General features: G+C 37.7%; 1 protein-coding gene across 2 annotated transcripts in view; it reads left to right on the top strand.

The window, feature by feature from the left end:
- The window catches only part of LOC149142859 (homocysteine S-methyltransferase 2-like), a 103,013-nt gene extending 94,357 nt beyond the window's left edge, over positions 1–8,656 (top strand). For both annotated transcript variants that reach the window (XM_089451399.1, XM_089451398.1), the window contains exons 6-7: positions 7,653–7,724; positions 8,281–8,656. In XM_089451399.1, coding sequence (XP_089307525.1) covers positions 7,653–7,724; positions 8,281–8,448 — 240 coding nt within the window. In that variant the 3' untranslated portion in view covers positions 8,449–8,656. The remainder of the gene's footprint in view (positions 1–7,652; positions 7,725–8,280) is intronic.
- The last annotated feature ends 16,469 nt before the right edge of the window (positions 8,657–25,125 follow it).

Consider the following 25,125-nt stretch of genomic DNA (forward strand, 5'->3'; position numbering starts at 1 on the left):
GCGACTTCTACATGCCTAGACACAAGGCCTATGCAGAGGTACCTGCCCGAGCCATAAAAGTCAACATCATGAAATACAAGTATAAAGAGGACATTCTCTACTTATGATCCTGAATTGGTGTTGCTGCTAAAGAACCCAGAGAAGTTTCATAAATCTATTGAGGATATATTATTGTTCTATTGAATTTGTGCTTTCGGCCTTGTGACAAAGCATTGTGTTTTTCCTTTTTTATGTTCTATAGTGTAAGTTGTAACTGTAGGCTGATCAGATTTTGATTGATGGTTCGTTTTCTGAGTTCTCAAAGTTGGCAATTTATTGTTAATGACCGAGAGCTTGAAAGATGGCCTAGTGTTGGTGGCCAAAAGGTCACTTATCTTGAATACATAAATGGAACAAATGTCCTTTTTTAAGCCACTTTTGGGGTCTGTTGAGGAATGGGTAAATTTACATCATTTATGCATGAATAAGGAACATTTAGAAGCAGAATATAGGGTAAAGGAAAAATACCATACATCTTGCAGAGGGCGTATCCCCCTTATTGGCCTTACTTTACCTTGTCTCTGAAGTTGATTCTCCTTCAGCATCGAGTGCTTCAGCGGATCTGTAGAGTCATGACAGTGGAAGTGGTACAGAAGTGATTAGCGTGTTGTGGCACAGCATGATAAGCAGATTCTGTAGCACCAGTATCTCTCTTCCTGTGTGCAGCAGTGAGGCTCATTGGTTGAGGGTGCTCCAGTATTAAGGAGGTACAGCACATGAGGATGTAGATAGTGATAGTGGGTGCATGCATGCCTACAACATGCATGTATCAGCCTTGGGCAGTTTCCAGAATTAGAAAATTGCTTTTCTTATTTTAGTTTAGCTTTTCCAGATTTTGCTAAAATGCAGGAATTAGAGGCCTTTCCAGATTTAGAACAGCACATGGATTAGGGATTATTTCCAGATTTAGATAGGGCACTGTTTCCGAGGATAGAAGAAGCTTATACACTTGTATTTTCTCTTCTCCAGTGGGCATAACTAGATTGGGCATACTAATCTAGGCAAATTTCCCATGCAAGCTGGGTGCACTTTTCTAGGCAGGGTTTGAGTTTGATACAATCAAACTAGGCATCTTACTTGGGCAGTCTACATTCATGTAAACCCTATACTCTCCTATTCTAGAAAGGAGCGATAGGGGAAGACCATATCTATATATATTAGAGATTTTGGCACTTGAGTTGCTATGTAATTTTTATGTTTTGGAGATAATAGACATTGTGATTGAGTGCTGGATTCTTAGCTTGGTGTTCAGTGTTCTGAGTTATCCATGTGTTTGTAGATTTAGCATTCTCGCAGTTTTGATGAGTTAAACAGTTTTAAGCTACCAAGGGATTGTAGGAGTGCAGATCTGGTTAGCATGGATTGTAAAACGGATATAATAACCATATCCCAACAAATTGAATCTTGTGAAGAGAATCCAACTTTACAGAAGAGATCTTGGGTAAAATATTATAATTTTGTGAAGAAATTGATGTTAATTGCAGAAGATCTAACAAAACAATATTATGGAACCCATGTGAGTAGCTAAAAGCTAATGGGAATGGACCATTTATGCTAATGAACATGTAATAAAGGAGGGAGTTCTCTGCAGCGTGCTTCTTACCTGGCAGATTTGTCACTCTATAGAAATGTAGGATGAGAGTGACATTGAATATATTGCAAAGATTGGCAAAATCTGAAAGCAAATGTGGGTACACTGTTTCTGCTGAAATTTCAATCTTGTGGCGAGGGAGGAAAAGTTGTTCTTGTTTCTTAGGACAATTTGATAGGAATGCAGAGTGGAGGGTAAATGGGTGAATTACAATGGTCGGCAAGTAAAATGTGTTGCATCCTTACCAGTAATGAGGGTCATGGTGATCTGATAAAAAATGAGCATACTGCAACTTCAATCCTCTGCAAGATTAAACTTTGGCAATTTTGTACTCTTAAGATTGGGCACATATTTGGAGGATTTCATTCTTACTAAGTTGCTATGCTACATTAAAATTTATGGCCAAACTAAGATTGCTCCCTAACATGATGACTTTCTAGGAAACAATAACATGGATGAATTTGCTACAAAGCATAGACACCTACTCCCAAGATTGAGAGAAGTCACAATACTGGAACAAATGTTTTGGATTTTCATTTTTACCACAGATAGAGCATTTGGATTGGGCAGCCCAAAATGAACTAATATTTGTGCTATATGCAGATCCCCAAGGATCAAGGACTAGGAAAAAAGGCCTTATTTGGCTTCCACACACTTTAAAGTTGAAATGGGCAGCTCTTTTACCCATATTTAAGCCTGCAGAGCTTATTTAGTTGACCATTTAAAACAGCGTTTTTGACACTACCATTTGTATCCATCCACAAACCAATATTTTTCGAAGGACTTAGTCCCATTCCATTTCTAGTCTTTCCACTAAGCTATAGTGGCTTGAAGGCCTAGCTTAATCACAAGATTATCATGTAGGATCTCCTTGATGCACTCTAATGTTAATTTGTTGGGCTTTCCCAGGGGCAACTTAGCCTTTAAAGAAGATCATGGCAACTTGTGATGAGATTGAGAAGTGCATAGGATTATGAGAAGATTTTAGATTCCAAGTAATTTGGAGATAGGCTATTGAATATCTGCCCCCTGTATTTGGTTGGCCAGTTTCTAGTTCGGAATTAGGTCTAGGAATCAATAAATAGTCATTGTTATGTATTCCTTTGAAATGTAAAGTTCAAACATTGCACACATATCATGTTTGAGCAATATGATTGCATGTTAGGCAAATTGTCTTAGTGAGTAGCTGTTAGGAGTATGAATTGTATGGCAAGAATTGTCTCCCTCGATAAATGTGGGCCTTTGCTAATGTGGCTAAAGGAAAATGTTACTTTTTGTAGCATCCGATTGTGTTCTAGTCTCAAAACTTTGTGGAGAGGCTAAAACACAAGAGTTCTCCAAAACCCAAAAATCGTTTCTGGAAATTCCACCTAGAGATGGCTCGATTAAATTAATTGACCATAATTTAAAATTTCCTAAGTCTAACTTACGAAAAATGATTAATTAATAGCAATTAATTGAGAATGGTGAGAATTCTCTAAAAACTCACGCGCATTGACTTGGATATGATCTCAACCATCGATTAAGTTTTAATCTTGGCTGTTGGAGTCCCAACTGGAGATTATAAGAAGAGGTTGATGGGTAGATGGAGAACACACCAATGTAGATACTCAGTGATCTAGGCAATTTGATTTTCCAGTGCAGGTAGCGGAGGGGCAACATAGCAGTATTCTGGAGGAGTTTCTAGTTCCGGAGAGTCAGAAAGAAGAGACTGAAATTATTCTTCAGGAACCAATGCATGGACTGAAGGGAAGGTTGTTTTCAGTTCTAGAGTGTTGGAGAGACATTTTCCGAGTGAGTAGTAGGCAAGATGGCTGGATTGGCAGCAGTTCCAGGTTGAGCGTGAGAGGACTTGCGCAAAGGTGATGCAAAGCCTGTGCAGAGGGTTTGGACAACTAGCTTTTGAGAAGCAGTCAAGTGCTGAGATTGTTTGGAGAGAGGGTAAAATCCCTCAGTTTTGGTATTTCTCTTGGATAGAATCACTAATTTGACGACATTTTATTGTACTCAATAATTCTGCTACTGCATAATAATAAAAACCCTCACTATTTCACTGATTTTCCCACATTGGGTTTTTCTGGGAACATTTGTCCAAAAATAACGGTGTTATTTTTATGTGTGCGCTAGCATTTCTCAGTTCCTATTTTTACTTTCGCAATATTTATTTATGGTGAAGAAATTGCAATGTGAATTATTCGTTGTTTGCCATAGCAAATAAACTGCATAGTAATTAACCAGTTAGAAGAGTAATTTCCAGTTGCTGCATTTCAAGGAGTTTTCAGATGGTATCAGAGCATATTTGACAGAGAGGGATGCTCAAAGGTGGAAGAGGAAAATTTGCTGTTCAGAAAGGAGTAGTAGGCCAAAATTTAGTAGGCCAAAATTTTATGGGGCTGCACAGTACCTAGCGAGGCATTGCGAATTGTTGGATAGAGGGTTCGATTTTTAGTTGTAGGGTGGCAAAAAATTCAACTTGTCCAGAATAGTGATTCCAGTAGGCAGAGGGAGAAACAACTCAGTATTTTCACTGAGCAAATTTCTTGTCGAGCACAGAAGGGTTTTGCACCAGTTTGCTAGAGCAGAATCAATGCCAAGTGGAAGAGAAAGTGCACACACAGAGGGAATTTCTTTTAGAGGATTTCTAGTTAAGAAGTCCAATAGTTCTAGTTGCAGAAGGCAATAGCAGCATGCAAGTTTTCTCAATCTAGAAGGGAGTATGGATACCAGAGCTTGCAACCGAGCATGAAAAATAAGTAGATTTGCATCCCAGATCAAGTATTTTGCAGAGATACCCACAGTCGGGCTTAGAGATTTGGATAGGTTGGAGGGAGCTTCCAACTATATGATCTAGAAGGATAGGATGTCCTCGCTATATGAGCAAGGCCTGAAAACCTATGCAGAAAAACGTTGCGGCAGTACCTATTGATGCGGATATGCTGAAAGAATACAGGGAAGAAATGGCCAAGGCGAAGCGGATGATCCTAGATGGAGTTCAGGACCATATAGTCTCACACATATCGATGAAGAATACGGCCAAAGAGATGTGTTATGCTCACTCAGGGCTATATCAAAATCCTTCTAAGCAGTGGAAGATGTTTATGAAGGAAAAGCTGAGGAACACCAGGATGCAAAAGAGTGAAGGCGTAGATCCCTTTCTCACCAGAATTCAGGATATTCGGGATCAACTTGTAGCCATTGGAGAAGCGCCTCAAGCTATAGAGCTTGTGCATTTGGCCTTGACTAGTGTCTCAAAGGAATGGGGAATCTTCATCGAAGGCATTTTGGGATGAATCATGAGATACATTACCAGGGTGGGACAAAATGTGGTCATACCTGCAGCAGGAAGAGACGAGGCTGTCTCTAGTGAAGAGCTCCATTAGCGGTAACAACAACAAGGGATCAAAAGGTGTGAAGGAGGAAGACAATGTGGCCCTTGCATCAAAGGGGAAAGCAAAAGGTCCCAGTTAGAGACAAGGTTTGTAGGGGGAGAATAAGAAGAAAAAGGATCTATCTAAGATCAAGTGCTTCAGGTGTGGCGATTTTGGCAAATATAGTACTCAGTGTCCTCAAAGGAAGAAGGACAAGCAGGATCAAGCGACAAAATCTGCAGAGATAGACAAGTTGTCCTCGAGGCTGGAGGAAGATTTCACCATGTTTGCAGCTATACCTCCAGGAGTGAGGTGGGGTGGTATGGAACTTTAGCCCAAAGTTGTGTAGAGATTTGGGCAGGATCCAGTGAGGCGAGCATCAGATGGTGTTTCCTCATGGATCATTACCCTTGCTACAGGGGCCCACAATATTCAGTAGCAAGAGGATTAATGTCAGTTGATGCAGTGAGATTCCAGAGTGACAATTGCAGACTAGTGGCAATCAGATGCTGAGGAGCACAGAGTGGTGTTGATAGCAGAGCAAGAGGCTCAATGGCAGAGTCAACAACAGGGCAGACTCCCCACTGGACAGGGCATAAGCATATAGCAATCAGAGACTCAGGGGATAGTTGCAGAACAAAGACACTGTTGATTCAGTCTTTTGGATGCTTCTTAGATGCAGTAGTTGTAGTAGCAACAACAACAATTGAGAAGGAGTATTAGTTGGGTTGCAGTGCAGATGCAAAATGGTTCAACTACAACGAACAACAGATGAATTAGAGTTAGCACAATGGTTGATGGACAGTGACTAAGGGAACGACACAGTGACTGAGGGAGCAACACAGTCATTTCCATAACAGTTTTGTGTCAGACATCAACGTATATGGAAAGGAAGGATGATGCAAGGACATGGTGTTGTAGTAGTGCAACACTAGAACACCTTCTTTGCTAAGAGTGTTAGTTTTTGTAGCATTGGATGGTGTTCTAGTCTCAAAACTTTGTGGAGAGACTAAAACACAGGAGTTCTCCAAAATCTAGAAATCATTTATGGAAATTCCACCTAGAGATGGCTCAATTAAATTAATTGACCATAATAAAAAATTTGGTTAATATATAGCAATTAATTGAGAAAGGTGAGAATTCTCTAGAAACTCACACAGATCGACTTGGAGATGATCTCAGCCATTGATTAAGTTTTAATCTTGGCCGGTGCAGTCCCAACTGGAGATTATAAGAAGAGGTTGATGGGTAGATGGAGAACACACTAGTGCAAATACTTAGTGATCTAAGCAGTTTGATTTTCCAGTGTAGATGATTCAATAGAGAAATTGAATAACAGGTGATAGAGGGACAACATAGTAGTATTCTAGAGGAGTTTCCAGTTCTAGAGAGTCAGAAAGAGGAGGCCAAAATTATTCTTCAAGAAGTAGCGCAGGGACTGCGCAGTTGCTTCAACAAAGCAATTCAATTTGGCTGAAGGGAAGGTCGTTTTCAGTTCTAGAGGTCGGGAAGATTTTCTAGAGTGCTGGAGAGACATTTTCCTAGTCAGCAGCAGGCAGGACGACTTGGTTGCAGCTGTTCCGGGCTGAGCGTGAGAGGATCTGTGTAGAGGTGATCCAGGGCCTGCACAGAGGGTTTGGACGACTAGCTTTTCAGAGGAAATCAGGCGCTGAGATTTCTTGGAGAGAGGGTAAAACCCTCAAGATATTTTTTCCAGTATTTCTCTTGGATATATTGAGGGTAAAACCCTCAATATATTTTTTCCAGTATTTCTCTTGGATATAATGGCTAGTTTGATGACATTTTATTGTACTCAGAAATTCTACTGATGCGTAATAATAAAAACCCTCATTGTTGCACCGGTTTTCCCACATTGGGTTTTTCGAGGGACATTGTCACATTTGTCCAAAAATAACGGTGTCATTTTTATGTGTGTGTGCTAACATTTCTTAGTTCTTATTTTTGCTTCTGCAGTATTTATTTAGGGTGAAAAAAATGTGGTGTGAATTATTCATTGTTTGTCATAGCAAATAAACTACATAATAATAAACCAGTTGCTGCATTTCAGGGAATTTTCACAGAAAATAGAGATGTATGTAATATTGATGAGGCTATTCCTTGGAGTTTTATAAAAAAGCTTACATCTAAGATGGCATTCTCGGATAGAATATGGTTGTGATGTGTGGATGGGTTTTAGCTTTTTAGGCATAACAGTTCTTGTCCATTGAGATGGTTGGAATAAAGTATAATAAAGAATTTCTCAATTACTCTTGTAATTAGCAGTCCCATTGGGCTACTTTTGTGGTCATTTGTTGGACATCAATAAAATTATTGTATATATTTTGTCTCTCATTCTACCAGACATTAGAGATGCTACACTTTCAGTCTCAACTCTAGATGTATGTTTGAAATAATCTGAATATTTGATCTGAGACTGTAACATGATTGAAGAACATTTGATACAAACTGCACTACAAATTTCTGCTTGATGTGTCAACGTCAAATATTCTTCATATATCCCGACTGTATATGTTGCAGGTCCATGCATTTCAGATCAACATTGTCTTCATCTTAATGATTGTTATGCTGAATTTTTTACCTTGGATGACCGATTCTAATCATATGGCATTCTTGTTTAATCTATTGCGATACAGGTCACTGCGAAGCCTATACTTGTCTATCCAAACAGTGGAGAAACATACGATGCTGAGAGAAAGCAATGGGTGGTAAGCTCTTAGATATCCATGGACAAATGCTGGATTTAAATTACTACAATACTTTATGCTGGATTTTAAATTACTACGATACTTTCTGCTGGATTTTAAATTACTACAATACTTTCTGAGCACGCTAATGTTTTGGCATGATATGGACTCTCATACTCAATCTTCAATTAAAGAGGAGAACCTAGCTTCCAAAACAAAATTGAGAAAACAGAACCTTTGATAGCTCTGTAGATGGTTCAATTTTGTTTTGAAATGTACTTGATATGACTGGTATCGACTGAGGGATAAGATGATATTAACAAATATGTTTATTGCTCTTTAAAATGTAAGATATGCATGGTAGACATAACTTCTTGTAAAGAAACAATAGACTGTATTTTACTTTTGATCCTTAAACTCTGGGATACTGTTTCCGGTTTGGTTCTTCTCTTCAGTTCTAATTTTTCTTGGGGTCCGGTAGAATAAACACTGGATTTGAGACTATTTATCCTCTAAATGTTGCTGTTATGGTTGGGGTGCTTATGACATTATCTGCTTTTACTGTGTATCTCTGTAGGCATCCACTGGAGTATCCGATATTGATTTTGTTTCTTATGTACAAAAGTGGCAAGAAATTGGAGCCTCACTCATAGGTGGGTGTTGCAGGACAACCCCAAATACCATTGAAGCAATTTCAAGGGCTATGAACAGGAAATCTTTAATTCTACCCTCTCAGCATGCTTGACGGAAAATGATACAGGGGTGTGTTTATTATCTAAATGGGAACTCATAATGATAGTGTAATTATCATGTGGACTCTCTTGAGTTCATTTTATTCAAACCAAAACAGTAGTCTCTCGTTCATAGGACTTCTTTTACCATAACAGTGGCTATCTAATTTCTTAACAAATGCATTGTATATAGATATCGCAGAAATTTCAAGTGTTTTTTTTTCACAAGTAAAAACAACAATCTTGCGTAAGTTAAAAACGAAAAATGAAAGAGTCTTCCTTGTTCCCCACTTTCTGAATGCCACATATTCTGTGACACAATGCGAAAATAACTAAATTATGCCTGCGGCCCTGGTTAATTGCTTTTATGAGTTTTATTTTAGTAATAATGGTTTTAACACATTATAAATAAAAATAAATATATTAATTTTTTTCTAATAATATTGATTTTTGACATTATCAATAATAATAAGTAAATAATAATACTTATATCATTTGAGATACCATTTTTGGGATTGTCTACATTATAGAGTATTAATGCATGATTAATAATGATCCAGCTTCTATTCAGAATGAGCAGTTTCTGATGAATTCTAAGAGTCCAATCCTGCAATTTGAAGGTTAACTATTCCAGTTCATGAGAAATTGGTCATTCTAATTAGTTCTTATTGGACATAGGTCGTATTTAATGACTTCCTATATTCAGACAATCTGAAAAATGATATCTTATATCTCGGAATGTAAAAGCCTCCAAAAGCTTAAATATATCATTATATTTGCATATGATGCATGCTCAAAATATGCAAGGAACTGTACAATAGTGGTAGCTGTTAGCTCTGATTTCTTTCTGCATCAATTGGCTATCTTTATCTGTAATGTTATACTAGAGAGATGCGACTGATATAATTGTAGCTCAAAAGAAATGAGTCCATTCTCCAAGGAACTTAAAACATTACGTTGCCATAGGGTTTGTAATGACACGTTATTCTGCTTTCTCATGGCAAATCTCAAGTTCCCAGTAATTACGACATTCCCTTGCAATGTGAGTTAATGGAAAAGGAAATTTAATATGTACTTACACGTGAAATTTTGATAAATGTAAATACACATGCACTGCTGTCATTTTTTTGTGTGAATTCAAGGCTGCAAGTTACGACAGTAGGAAATGAGGATCTGAAATTTGTTGAAGAGAATCACAGATATATTTTATGAGTTTCGTGGTAGCTGTGTCTGAGGAGTTTCTTATCTCGTACGCCCGAGAAATTCATTGTCATGGATGGAAGTTTCCATTGCATATATTGAAAGGTAAAAGTATCCCAAGGCAGTGATCCTGGTGTGATGTAGAGACGAGGGTATGAAATCGAATGCTGAGAGGTGGCAAAACTCATCTATCGCAGAAGTCTTATTTGACTTTCCCTGCTCATAACATGCGAATCTTGGACTTAAGATTCCATTGAGCTTTTAGTGAATTCAACCATTTATAGGATAAATTCCCTGTACTTGAGTTATCTGCCTAACCATATGATCCTAAAAACTGCAAGATATGATAATGATTGCATAATTTACTTGCAAAGAAAAATTCCTTTTCCTTCTGATTACACTATTTCAATACATAGCTGGATATGCATTAGAGACCTATGGAAGCCTATCTGGTTGTATTGCTAATTTTACTAGTGTCATTCTGTTATACCCGGCCTCAATTTAGCACATTGACAAGTCTAGTGGCATACTTGGACTTACATACACTATTTCAATACATAGCTGGATATGCATTAGAAACCTATGGAAGCCTATCTGGTTGTATTGCTAATTTTCCTTGTTTCATTTTGCTATACCCGGCCTCAATTTAGCATATTGACAAGTCTAGTGGCATACTTGGACTTGAGGTTTTATTATTACTTTCCTGATAGATTACTCAAAGATTATCAATTAGTGCATGACATTTGGAGTATGAAGTCAAAAATTACCAGTTGACACCTAGAGTATGAAGTGAAGAATTACCAGTTAGAACTTGGTGCATAAGACCTAGATTATAAAGTTATGAATAGTACACAATTGCTCTATTTCTAGAATAGGGTTCAAACTTCAAAAATAGGCGTTAAGTCATTGGCTGTAGCGAGCAAGCATGCATCAATTGCGTTGGCTGTAACTTGTACCAATCAGGCATGCACCAATTACTTTGTTTTGTTGGCCATTGCATGATAAGTGTGAAAATTCCAGTAAGCCATGGAAGTTTCATCTCTTAGAAAAAAATATTCAACTATCTTAATGACGTGAATCCTGATTACAAGGTTGAAGTTGAAACTAATTTAAAATATTCAACTATCTTAATGACGTGAACCAAATCTATTTCATTAGAAGCATTTGCATGGTAGTAAACCATATAAGCAATGATTATATGAAACATGATTATGAAACATATATTTCATATATTTGATATTAAAAATCAAGTAGCTAAATACATAGGATAACAACTTAATTTAGTAAATATCATGTTAAAATAGAGAAAATAGTGAATAAAAAAAACGTAAACCATATAAACAATGATTATGAAACATATAAATGATATTAAAAATCAAATAGCTAAATACATAGGATAAGAACCTAATTTAGCAAATATCACGTTAAAATAGAGAAAATAGTGAATAAAAAACCTAATTTAGTAGTCTCAGAGTTAAAAGAACTAAAATGATAATTCAAATGAATCTCATTCATATCTATATGAAAAGAGAACTAAAATGATAATTCAAAATGAATCTCATTCATATCTATATGAAAAGAGGACTATAAGATAATAACAAGTTTGTATGATTGTAGTTATTGTGGGTAGGATTTAGGGGTTTAAGATGTCCCCTTCATGCAAGTTGTGTTAGTTGTTAATTAATTATGAAAGAAGTTGTGTTAGTTGTGTTATTTGTTAATTAATTATGAAAAGGGATGTTGAGTGTTCAATGTTAATCAATTGTGAAAAGGGATGTTGAGCATTTAATGTTAATCAATAATGAAAAGGGATGTTGAAGACACATGGATTTGGTTAAAACCTTATAAAAAAGAGTTTATTGGAAGACTTGAGGACATCTATTGAGGTATCATGTCCGTCCCCAAGGCAAAGAGTCCTAACCATAAAAAGAAAACCTTATCAACCCCAATTAATGGAGCAAGTCACTAGGCAAAGATGCTTCACTAAGGGTTGAAAACCTCTATCAACCTCAATCAATGTAGCAAGTCACTAGGCAAAGGTGCATCAATAAGGGTTGAAAGGCCTTGTGGGTTGTTGGGGGTTCTTGTGAGATGGATATTTGATATGGTTGGCTACTTCTCATGCTTTGAAGGCTCTTTTTGCTATTGCAAGACTTGAGGACATCCATTGAGGTACAATGTTTGCCCCCAAGGGAAATAGTCTTAACCATAAAAAGAAAACCTCATCAACCCCAATCAATGTAGCAAGCTACTTGGCAAAGGTGCATCAATAAGGGTTGAAAAGCCTTGTGGGCTGTTGGGGGTTCTTGTGAGATGGATATTTGATATTGTTGGCTACTTCTCATGCTTTGAAGGCCTTTTTTGCTCAGGCTTGTCATTTTCTAAAGGACAAAAAAAATAACTTCATCAGAGTTGAGGTCAACATAGTGCTTTTATGGTCTTGGCACTTGCTAAATGTCCACTACTATGATTCAAGGTCTTCTCATGCCTTGTTTCCTTATGCTGTTGCTTTTTTTATGTTTATGTATGGAAAATTCATTTCGCCAAAAGTCACATATCATGTTGGCATGTTCTTTCACTTGATGTATTTGGTAATTGCTCTAGTCCTTAGTTGCTTGACCCTTGTTTCAATTATTGATTTAGGTTCTATTACGCATTTTTCTCTTTTTATCATCTCTTCAAAAATGAAACATGAATTCCAGATGTACATGTGAAGGAAGGCACTCTAATGTGTAAGCCATATCATCAATCCTTGGAACACTCATAATACTTCAATGCTAAATTGTTGTCCTCTTTTTTTTTATGAACCGTTGTATGTGTGGCCAAAACTTTGGAAATGCCTAATAACTCACTTCAAAGTTCCTTTCATTATGATTTGATCCATGGCATGTTTCATCCTATATTTTGCTATAGCCAAGATGTCCTTTAATATATATAACTTGTTACCAATGTTATATTAATACTTCTTGCTTGAATCATAGGTTTCCCTCTCAAAGGTGATGTGATGAATGTAGGAAAATACTTGTAAATTGTCATAAAAGGAGGCATTTTGTGTGAAGTATGGTAAGAAATGTTGTAAATCCATTTGGCCAAAGGTAACCACTTTACTATTGGGATTGCCTCTTATTGCCTTACCTCTTATTGCCTTAGAGGCATTTATTTACAATCTTTGACACTTAAAATAATTTTGGGATTGTCATGTAACTTCTAACTATTTTCATGAATGTTAAGGCTACTATACTTAAAAAGATGAGACAATAAGCAAAAATGGCCATCCTTTGTGACTATTCATAACTAGTAAGATGACATGACATTCCTTTCTTAAGGCTACTATACTTAAAAAGATGAGACAATAAGCAAAAATGGCCATCCTTTGTGACTATTCATAACTAGTAAGATGACATGACATTCCTTTCTTAAGACTTTGTAAGATTTGTGATAAAATCCTTTAAGACCTCTTCCCAATGTTGACTTGGTATGGTTAAGGATTTTAGAAGACACAAGGTCTTGATTGTTTTTCATTTGTTTTGTCAACAACCAAACATTTCATTACAAACTTTTAAGTATTAGTATAAAAACCATCTCCAAAACCATGTTTGATCATGTAATAAGTTTAAAAAAATATATAGTGTTTACTTAAAATAGAAGTAAGGAATTTTGAAAGCATCACTAATTTGAGTCGAGATGTTTTACATCAATGTAGATGATCATGTTAGAGAAAACCATTTTTCCACACACATTTATTTGATGTGCTAGGGTTATGTTGGAGTAGTTGAATGCATTGCCACATGTAGTCTAGTCTTATGACCACTCTATCGTTGTTCCTTCTACCCAATCAATATGTGGAATGGAAATTATACAAAGGCATCAAGTTTCTCTTCCTTGAAAATTCTTCAAGGGCCACGTTCTCTATCGTTGTTCCTTCTACCCAATCAATATGTGGAATGGAAATTATACAAAGGCATCAAGTTTCTCTTCCTTGAAAATTCTTCAAGGGCCATGTTCTCTTTCCTTTATTTTGTTGATGATTCAAAGCCATATACAAAAATCTTGGTGACCCACTTTTGTTCTTCTATAGAAAATTGCTGTTTTGATAACAGTTCAAAGTATTATGTGTTTTTTTTACCATGAATCCCTTACCCATTAGGTGAGGGTGCCATGGCTAAGATCAACATTTTCTTTGCATAAATGGGTTGGATAAGTTCTTTTCTTTAAGTTGGCGACTTTCAGGGGAAATGGATCTTTCTTCTTTCTTGCTATAAAATTGCACCAATTCCATAGACTAATGTATCACATGCTATAGTAAAAGGTTTTTTGAAGTTGGACATAGTTAGAACTAGAGCATTACAAATGCCTATCCTAAGTTTCCCAAAGGCTTAGGTTTCGGTTTCTCCTTGAATTTAAGAAAAAATACCATTTTTAGTACTGTTATTAGAGGTGTTGCTATTCATTGATAGTTCTTAACGAACTTGTAATAATAGCTTGTGAATATTAAGGATCCTCTAAAATTCTTTAAGGTTTTGGGAATTGGCCATTCCACCATAGTTCTAATTTTGTTAGGGTCCACTTTGACACCCTCATAAGATATAATTTTCCTGATATATTCCACTTTTTGAATCCCAAAAACACATTTGTAAGGGCTCTAATTTTGTTAGGGTCCACTTTGACACCCTCATAGGTTACATTTGACCTATATATTCTACTTTTGAATCCCAAAAGTATATTTGTAAGGCTTCACATATCATTGTTGCTCCTCTAACAATTTTAAGACCATGTCAACATGTTTTTCCCAAGATTCTTGAAATATACCAACAAATTTTCTAAGGAAAATCTTGGAAAAAAATGTCATTAAGCTTTGAAATGTGGAAGGTGCATTAGTAAGTCCATAACGCATTAAAAAAAACTCATAATGAGCTTCATGTGTTCAAAACACCATTTTGAGGATGTTATCTTCCCTCATTTTAATTTGATTATATCTCGAATAAAGATCCAATTTAGTAAAGAATAGTGTCATGCAATTCATCAACCAAGTCATCAATGATAATAATATGAAACTTATCTTTAATGGTGATATTGTTGAGCTCTTAATAACTTGGGCATATACGCCATAGAGAAGTTTTTTTTGTAAATCATAACCACTAGTGAAGACTAAGTACTTTTCCTAAATTGAATGTTGTGAATTTCTAGCATGTCTTAAACTATACATCCAATCTTACTCTTATAAGAATAGGAATATTCATAAGGTCGGGGGGAAATATTGCGTAATACTGGATAAAATCTAATATGTTTCTTATATTTTACCCAATATTTCTCCCCACCTCCACCCTCACCCTCAAATAGAATACGCCCTCCCCACTTCCCCATATATGTGTGTGTGTGTGTTTTATCTAGTACTTTCCCTCACCCCCCCACCCCCCCATATGGGCACATATGCCATGAAGAAGCATTTTTGTAAGCCATCACCATTGGTGGAGAATAATTACTTTGCCTAAGTTGAATGATGCCAACTTCTAACATATATTGAACAATATATCAAATATTACTCTTCTAGGCATAAGAATATATGGTTGAATGTTAGGAGGAAGACTCCTTCAAATTAGTTGATTCGTGTGATCATCCTCTCAAACAGGATATATATATATATATATATATATATATATATATATATATATATATATATATATCCAGTAATTTCCCGCACCCCCCTCATATGGGCACATATGCCATGAAGAAGCATTTTTGTAAGCCATCACCATTGGTGGAGAATAATTACTCTGCCTAAGTTGAATGATGCCAACTTCTAAAATATTGTGAACTATATATCAAATGTTATTTTTCTAGGCATAAGAATATAAGGTTGAATGTTAGGAGGAAGACTCCTTCAAATTAGTTGATTTGTGTGATCATCCTCTCAAACAAGAGACACATTTGGGAACCTTTCCAAATACTTTGGGATGATTGTTCGTAACTCTTTGGAGATGCAAGAGATTGAAGGCTTTAGATGTTTGAACATCTAGTGAGCACAATTGTGTGATTACTTTTTCGTGGCTGTTTTTTTAACAACTTTGACATGCTATTGGTTCTCATCACTTTAAATGGTTTCCTTTTAATTCATATGATTCGATTCCCTTCCCATTCAAGAAAAATCTCACGAAAAATCCTTGAAAATTCATTGTAACTATTTCTGATGGTTTTAACCACTGGACCCCTATGACCATATCAACACCGCCCATGGAAATATTGATCATTGAGTTTTTCAAGGAGTTGTTTTCCATGTTGATCTTAATATTATGACAGTTCCTTCAAGAGTTTATGGTACCTCCGTCTGCGATCATTATTTGAAACACTAGTGTTGGATATATAAAGCAACTGAGAAATTTAAAAATTTGTGATCAATGAAATTATTGGCACTAACATGGTTACCTTTGTTTACCTTCATACATCCTTCCACCTTGAGAGTTTAGAGAGTGTTAGCGTTGATCAAAGCATGACAAGATATGGTGGAAATATTCTCCTTTGGTTCTAGGTATTAAGAAAGTTCTAGTTCTTGTTACTCTTCCCCTTTGCAACGTATGGATGATAATTTTTTCTCACCACACTTGTGCCTCTTACTTCATTTTCCATCACAATTGAAACATATTCATTTTGCTCTTCTTTCCTCCATTTGTTGAGTTTTCAACCTCTTAGGTTAGAGTGAGAAGATTGCAATCTCTATAGATATGAGTGAAAGCCTTTTTAGTGACCATATTTTTCTTGTCAAATATATTTTCTATGCTAATATCATTATCCAAGGATTTTAGTTCCAAGATAATCACCCCATGTTAACTACTTTCTTTTAGACTACCCATAAAGAGACAAATAATTCATCCAAGGTCCTTCACTCTTTAAGATTCAACCTGTGAAATTGTTGATTGTGGTCTTTAACTAAACATCTTTGCTTGAGATTCATCAATTGGCTAAATAACATGTTGCTCATACTATCTCCATAATGTATTATCAATTGATATGTAAAAATGGACCAAGGCAATAAAATCCATTTTTTGTTCACAAAGCCCTAAACACTACACAAATTGATTAATTCCTAAATATAATGATGCATTAGCTACTTTTTGTAGAGTGCACTTGGTGTACATAAAGTGCACTATTTCAAATATCATGTCATGGGATCATTAACATGAATTTTCCTCATATTGATCTTGGGAATAATGTAGTTCCTTGACCTTATGTTGAAGCCACAATTGTGTGAATCTTGATGTGATGAATGATCAAGACTTCGAGACTCAATCCTTTTATGCTCCAGATGTGTTAATGTGTTCTCCATATGCGAGTAAGACTTGATCATCTTAGTTTCCTTATCCTCTTCTAGATGAGGATAATATATGATACAAATATTTTATTGTTGTTTCATAATGCCCTCCATAATTTCTAAATCTTCTTTGCTTGTCATGTTTATCTTTAGATCTTGAAAATCCTCCTTGTCAACCATTCTTGTTTTGAGGTCTTCAAGGTCCTTAGTGCTTTCCATTTGCATCTTGAGATCTCCAAGAGTTCATCAATTAGTACCTTGATTTATTTTTTAATTATTATTATTTTTATTATGGCGATCATTTTCCCTTTTTGTAAGGGATAAATGAAAATTTCCCAATATTCATTTTCATGTACCATGGACAGATTTTTTGTAGTTTTAGATGGACAAAAAGTTGGCTTATTATGTCTAGACATCATGATTGGACACCTTGCTATAATTATGAAGGTTACGGTTTACTATATAAATATGAGTTCAACTTCCCATATCTTAAATAATTATCCCAAATCGTAATTTTATTTTTTATTTTTTTATACAAATATATTCTCCAATATTTTATCTTCGAACGTATTTTGAATCATTCTAATAAGACTTTCTAATAACAAGTTACAACAATTTTGAGATCACATACTTTTTAGGTATTTTATTTGGGCATTGTTTCATAGGCTAACTTTGTATGTGATGTATCTTCAATAGTGTTGCACTTCTGAGTCTGAATTTAGAACTTCTAAAATCCTAATATGTCTTCTTTATAATGTCACGTGGCTCACTAATTTGGATTTTTGAATCAAAAGTTATGGCCACTATCCCAAAACTTGCTGATTTCGAGGTCTTTCAATAAGAAAATTTGAATAGATTGCCACAATGTCCCTGTTTTGTATATTTCTTTGAATTTTGGACTTGAAGCATGTTGGTACAATTTTGTCTCAGTTTCCACGAGTAGAACACAATTTAGGCCTCACCAAATTTTAATTATCATTGGGTCACTAAAACAACCCATTTAAGTCTATTTTTAGAACTAGACAAAAATCCTAACTTGCACTCCTTGTAATTCCAAGACTATAAGGAATTTGTTTTGAAATGTTGACCAAATACGCTTCACTCCTTCCAACCCTACAATTTCCATGCAATTCAAACATTGCGAAAGTAATTTGTAAAGAAAATAATAAGGTCACTTGTTTGAATGAGAAAAATCGAGTATTGTCTATTCTAGTATTAAACATTGTGAGCAAAATAATCAAATAAGAGAAAACGTGTAAAAAATATCTTGAAGGGGGCAATCTCCTACTATAATATATAAATGCACAAAATACGGTGATAATTCAATTTTGTTTTCTTAATGTATATATAAAAGATAATAAGGGCTCGAAGGAATAATAAGCTTACACTATTCTAATGAATGATAATGATAATTCATTAGAGGTAGGACTTACATGCCTAACAAAACACGTCCTAGTTACAATGTATAGAAATTTATTGCTATTCTACCCAAAGTATTAAAACGACTTATAATACAAGTTACAATGTCCATGGGTTTGGATGCCACACTACCCAACGAGGTGAATAATCATATTTGTGATAAAACATGATGTTTAGGATTTTTAAACATTTTAAAGCAATCAAAACTATGTTTATTGATACCACATATCTTCCAAATTTTGTGTTCGTAATACATTTTCCTATTTATATTTTGTTGGTAAATGGAGCAAGAGTTAGGGATATTTTTCACGTGCCATAACCTGCACTATGTTTATGATTTTTAAACATTTTAAAGCAATCAAAACTATGTTTATTGATACACAAATATTCCAAAGAGTTTCATTGTCTTGTCTTTTTTATGTTCATGGTACATTTTCATATTTATATCATTTTAGTAAATGGAGCAAGAGTTAGGGATAGTTTTCATGTGCCATAACCTTCAAATATATAGTTCTTAATATAAAAATTTGGTATTCTCTATTATCCTGGAAATATTGAAGTTCTATTTGTCATTTTAGACTATTGTAAAGTAATTATCTATCCTTTCTAACAAGGTAAGATAAAGAAAAACTATTGGTATACGACACTTGGAATTACTAGTGGTTATGGAAGTTTTACATGGCTCACTCTACCTTCTCTTGCTTCCTCAAGTGTGAGATCATGTTGACGGTGCTGGAACTGCCAACATTCAGGGGATCGCCCTGATATGAAGTCCCAACTAGACCTCACACCATTTGGTGTCGGAGTCCCATGCGGTATAGTGGCTCGTTTGCCTTTGTCTTAAGGATTTGCCTCAACTCTTACTTGTCAGCACAGGACAGTGGTATGCTTTTCCTTCGAGAAGTGAGGTTCGCATGCCTGGTGAATGCTATTGCACTTGTGTTAATGGTTATTTCACTATAAAGGGGAGAGGGTGAGAGTGAGTCCCAAGTTGATTGAAATGAAGTCCCAACTCGGCTAGGAACACACAACACGATAGGACGTGCACAGCTTCCAGAGGAGCAATCCACACGGATGCGGCGATCACAACACACAAGGTAAGATAACACATACATCACTCCACGGATGAGTCCGAACGAGTGCAATGGTTGTTACAACAAGCTTTATGTGAAAGATCTGTCTGATGTCTGGGGAGATAGCCACTATAGGTGAGATAGCGTTAACAGCACATACAACACATTTCGATTAACAAATTATGTATTACAACAAGTGAAATAGTTCAAGTGTTCAACACAGATTAAAGCAACATGCATTACAAGTGTTCAAGATTAGTCTTACAACAGCTACAATACATGTGTGAAAACGTGCTAGCCTGTTAGTAGGCTTCTGAATTAAGCGAAAGTTCCAAGACACATCGTTACACCATACATCACTAACCTTGTGAGCGGGGCGTTGGAGCCACTACTTACTCCTCAAAGAAAATATTAGAGACTCTCTTGGCTATGTGGGAGGAGTTGAGGTGAAAAGTCCCTTGCATGTACAAATTAGGGGGTATTTATAGCCAAGGGTGAAACTGACCCTTGTGGCTGTTCGACTACCTTCATGACTATTTGAATTCCATGACTTTTCGACTTTAAATGACTCTTTGTACAACAAGTGGGTCTCTTGGACTTCCACGTTACATTACATTGTTTGACAACATGGCCCATAATAGAGATGTGGGCGACATGACTCATGACATGACTAGTACGTTTGTGTTGTTGCTGGAGGTCGCGCTGCAACGCTGCTGGGTGATGGATGTCATCATGGTGTATCATAGCTTCACCTCCGCATGACAAGGTGCGTGGAGTCTTCGATGGTCATTGGTTCTCTTGATGTTGCCTTGGCAAGTTGCTCCTTGTTTGTATGTTGGAAGGCTTGACAAGTTCGTCTACTTCCGAAAGGTGCATGTTCGTCTGTTCATCCATCCATGAGCACATCTTGTATGTTTGCTCGTTCATCCGTCCAGGAACACATCTTTGCATGATCATCTATTCACGAGCACATCTCTGAGCATGCATAATTCGCTTGTCCATTGGTGAACCTATCCTTCTGCATGTGGTCCCTTCGTTCATCCCATTCGTCATCACGCCATGTTTGTTGGTGTACCTGTACCTGCAGTCACTCATGATGAGACGACATCAAATGCAAAAACCTCCTAGTCTACCATGACACATGATCATTTCAGATGTAGGTGACCAGGAAAGGCAGCAAGGTTGTGAGGCGGGATGATGGCTCTGGGCACTGCTGATGAAAATTGTGCAAGAGTCACTAGGGGATGAAGTTGGGCAATCCAAGTTGACAGTCATTGTCCACGGGGTCTGGCTCGGCTGGAAGGAAAAACTGCACAAATTTTGGGAGGGATAGTCCGCGCTGCAGGAAGGCAAGGAAGACAGAATCTGCGCATTTTCCAGAACGAGAGGGCAGCAGGGCCTTGACAACAAAATTTGTGCAATTTTCTCGAGGAACAAGTCGGGCTTGCATGGAGGATCAACAGGCATAAATTGCGCAGTTTTTTGGAGGAACTAGCCGGGAGCCTGGTAGCCAAAACTATGCAATTCCTGGAGGGAACTAGCAGCTCGTTGCTGGGTCACTGGCAGCAGAAACTACACAATTACCAAGGGGAACAGGCAGTCAGCTGCTGGGAACTTGGCAACAGAAATTGTGCAATTCCCGGAGGGAATTGGCAGTCTGCTTCTAGGAGTTGCTGGCGAGGGAAACTGCACTGAGGCTGGGAGGCAGGCCTGCTGGGTAGCAGAAGGCATGCTCATGAAAACTGCGCAATTTTCTAGATGAGCAGTCGGTCGATTGTCGGGAGGACTGACTAGGAAAACTGCGCAATTTTCCGAGGGAGACAGGGACGGGCACTTGGTGACTGTCCAACCTGTCTGCTCAATTTCCTTAGTCAGTAGAGTGGGAAAGGTCTGTAGCCTCTGCACAATTTTTTAGGGGAGTCAGTCCCAGGGTGGCTACTGGGTCTGACTCTCTGGGTGGCCAGCATGAAAGTTGATTGAATTGCTTGCGAGCAGCGCAACTTGAAAATACTTGCTTGGTGCTTCTGCGCTATTCTGGGTAAAATTCGATCGAGTCAATGGCGGGGTCCGACTGTTAGAGGGGATTCTGGTCATCAAAACTTCAACAAAATGACTAAGTGTGTGAACGAGTGAAATATGAAAATGTGATCTTGCAACACACACCCTCATGACTTGACGATGAGACAGCTCAAACCAACTAGACACACATGTTCAACATGACTGACTGACAGTGTAAGCGACAAGCACGACACTTGTTATTGATCGTTGATTGACCGTGATGAAGCTTGCGCAACAATGAATGAGACTCTGTATATGAGTGCGACAAATGATTTCATAGCGCATATAACATGTACACACGAAGTGAAGACCTTGAGAATGACCAGAACATGTTTGCAAGCAAGACATTGACATCAACATGCAAAATCTTGGGTGGAATGAACAAGCAAGGTGGGTGTGAAGGCTTACACGAGCTCACGAAGTGAACCCCAGTGTATGCAACCAAGTGAAACTCTTAAGGGAGGCTTTGAATTTGGGTGCAGGCCAAAATTTTGGAGGGTGGTTGTAGCCGCTACAACACTTGCCGACACACTGGTAAAACTCCAACTTCTCTGTTTTGGTTCATCATTAACACAAGGCCTTGGTCATTCGGGGAGTATTGAATCACTGTGTGGGTTACTTCGGCTTCCCCACTTACCCCATGGACATACATGGTTCACCTTTTGTCGACTCAGTCAACATAATAAAAGTTCAACTTAGATCTCCATATTTCGAATCCGGGAAGGGTAGTTTAGCTCGCGAGTTGAATGTTTTCAGAGTATAAGTTTTCATCTCTGATGTTGCTCCACTACTAGCAGGCCTGGACAGTACCCCGATGGAGTCACGTAATAACACACACATTGCTCCACTGCCAACGAGCCTGGTAAGTACCTCGGTGGAGTTGCATGTTTCACCTCTCTGTGCAGGAAGCCTTTCTCTTCTTTCGCCTTTGTATTTTTCAAGAGGACTGTGCATAGACACTTATTTATTTTTGGGGCGGAAGAGGGATCTCGACTAATTGAGAGAAGAAGAGGTTGTTCCTTCAAAGAAGCATGTAAGACCTATGACATAGGTTTTCTTGTTCAAATTTTCCCCTTCTCCATTTCTACTAGTTGGATGAGCTTGAACACATAGAGCAGAAGGCCGAGTACAAGCACAGGGATTCCTAGTGTGGACACAGGTTCATGGTTGGAACAAAATTTCCCTTGCAGACGGTTCGTATTTTCCTTCAGGACTTCATCGGTTGAAGGTTACAACCAAGCACAGAGAAGATAGACATAATACTGGCCAAGTGCTGCAGTGTCACAAGTCTCTTCAATTTCAACCACATACTCAATTCAAAAGCTAGAACGTAGTAGTTGGTAGCACTTTTTTCGGAAACAAAAATAGTAATATATCAAGCAAACAAAACGAATGTAAACAAAAATAGTGAGAAAAACAAACAAAGTGAAATTAAAGATAGTAAGCAAAGCAAACAAGATGAAAACAATAAGCATTAAGCAGACTATGTACATGGCACAGGGCATGGCCCGACCTACTGGAAGTAATGCTTGAGATATTGGCTGTTGACAGGAAGGTTGTCAACCCTCCCGTCAAGTGATTGTAGATGGCATGTGTGTGTGCCAAGTTTCTCATGGACCAATGTAAGTCCATTGGGCTCTGCTACCGGAACCTGGTGGTATTCCAAAAGACCTTTAAGTGAAGATGACACCACTGCTTCAGATACTGCATGCAACATAGGCTCAGATGATGGCACAGGGTAGTTGTTTTTATTCCGAGAGCAGTTCAAGTTCCTGAAATCAATGCATAAGCGGATTTCCCCAGATTTCTTACGTGCGGGATTTAAATTAGAAACCCAAGTATGATGACGAAATTTGCAAGTAATCCAATCATCTAAAATCTTAGTCAATTTTTTCTGTATAAGGAGTTCAAACGACATATGTGTTTCACTTGGCCTTTGCTGCAACAACTTGACTCCTCCTTTACCTAGAATCCCATGTTAGATTGATTGCGTATAATGTGTACTCAGGTTATCATCTATCCATGTAGATACATCTCAGTGCTGTTTGATCAAGCAGTCAAAGAATTGTCACTACTGTGGTGTGTCATTTGTATTGAGACTAGCTATCTTTAGATTGTGATTGGTTCCCAAGGTGCTTTGTTCATTCATAGTGGTGGACCTGTGGGTTCTACTATTTCTTGGCCCTCGAAAGAAGTTTTGCGAATCATTGAGCTTGTTGAGGGAAATCACACCCTTGGGGGTGGGGTTGCCTTTCTTTCCCTTAGCTGCAGTTTTCAAGGGCTGCTCATGCATATCTTCATCAATTGTTATGTCTTTGAAATCATCAACACTTCTCCTGGGGTGCAGTATCACTTTGAGTGCAACCGCGTTGAGGCTGATGGTCCTTTGTAAGCTCAACATGAGTGCTTCATACTCAACAATGTTGTTTGTGCACTCGAACTTCAAGCAACTTGAAATCATGCATTTTCTGTTATTTTGGGCAACTGAGATACACCCGGTCCTTGAGCTATCATGTGTCTTTGATTCATCAAAATCCATGGCCCACGGCTTGTCTGTACACAGACTGTTTGGCATGCTAGTATTGTTGCTGCTACTGTTTCTACTACTACTGCTACTATTGGTACAATGCACTATACATGTTTCATTACCATCAGTTGGGCAAGGAAGGAGTCCCAACTGCGTGTCTGGTGGGGTTGGAGCTGGCTGTGCAGGATAACACCCCAACGTTGTTTCCAGGAGGCAGTTTCTAAGCATGAGTTTTGCGAAGACCAACGATTCATTCTCGCCCTTAAGGGGAGTGACATTGAGTTTCATATACCTCTCTGACACTACCTAGATTTGGTTGCATTTTCCCTTGTACGGAAGCCACATGTGCGACCAGTCTGTAGAAAAATACCCGTCCAGCTTGCTCAACCAGTCTTTGCTGAGTAGTAGACCATATGCTTCCGAGATGTCCACAAAAACTATGTTGATGCATTGGTGGACTTGACCGTCATGAGATAGTCGAATGATCATGTCTCGTAGTTCACCAATGGCTGGTATTGATGTTCGATCAAGTTGGATGATCCGCGCGGATGTCTCGCTCCATTGTGCATTGATACTTTTCGCAATGGAGAGCAACATGACATTGGTTGCCGCGCCAGAATCAACCAAGTAGTTGTGAACATTGCAGTTAAAAATTTCAAATGATAGCAGGAATGGAGGGCAACCTGAGTTTGCTTCTTCCATCCAGAGTGTGTTGAGCACGGTGGAAAGTGATTCGGGAGGTGTGCTTGCTCCCTTGCTGGTAGAGGCTACACTGTCCATTGTTGCATGTCCCAATGCACGCAATAGGATGTCTCACTGACTCTGGATCTTAGATAAATTGAACAAATTGAGGTTTGTCGAGTTTTCTTTATGTCATCTACAATGTTGTACTCCAGAGGTGGTAGACTCACCGAGGTGTCTGGGGTAGAACGGATGTTCGTGTTATCCGATAGAGTGTTTTACAACTTGCTTCTCATGGATATACTCTTGTCTGTTGCTATCTTCCTAGACTTTTTTTGTGTTTCCTACTTTGGGGCAGCTGGTGGGTCAGCCTTCCTCATTAGTAGTCTTATATTTTCTTACATTTCCCCAAGTGTAGGGGGAGCCC

This window comes from Pinus tabuliformis, chromosome X (genome assembly GCF_031772625.1).
Source record: "Pinus tabuliformis cultivar Carrire ecotype Pingquan chromosome X, CPIR1, whole genome shotgun sequence".
NCBI classification, from domain to species: Eukaryota; Viridiplantae; Streptophyta; class Pinopsida; order Pinales; family Pinaceae; genus Pinus; species Pinus tabuliformis.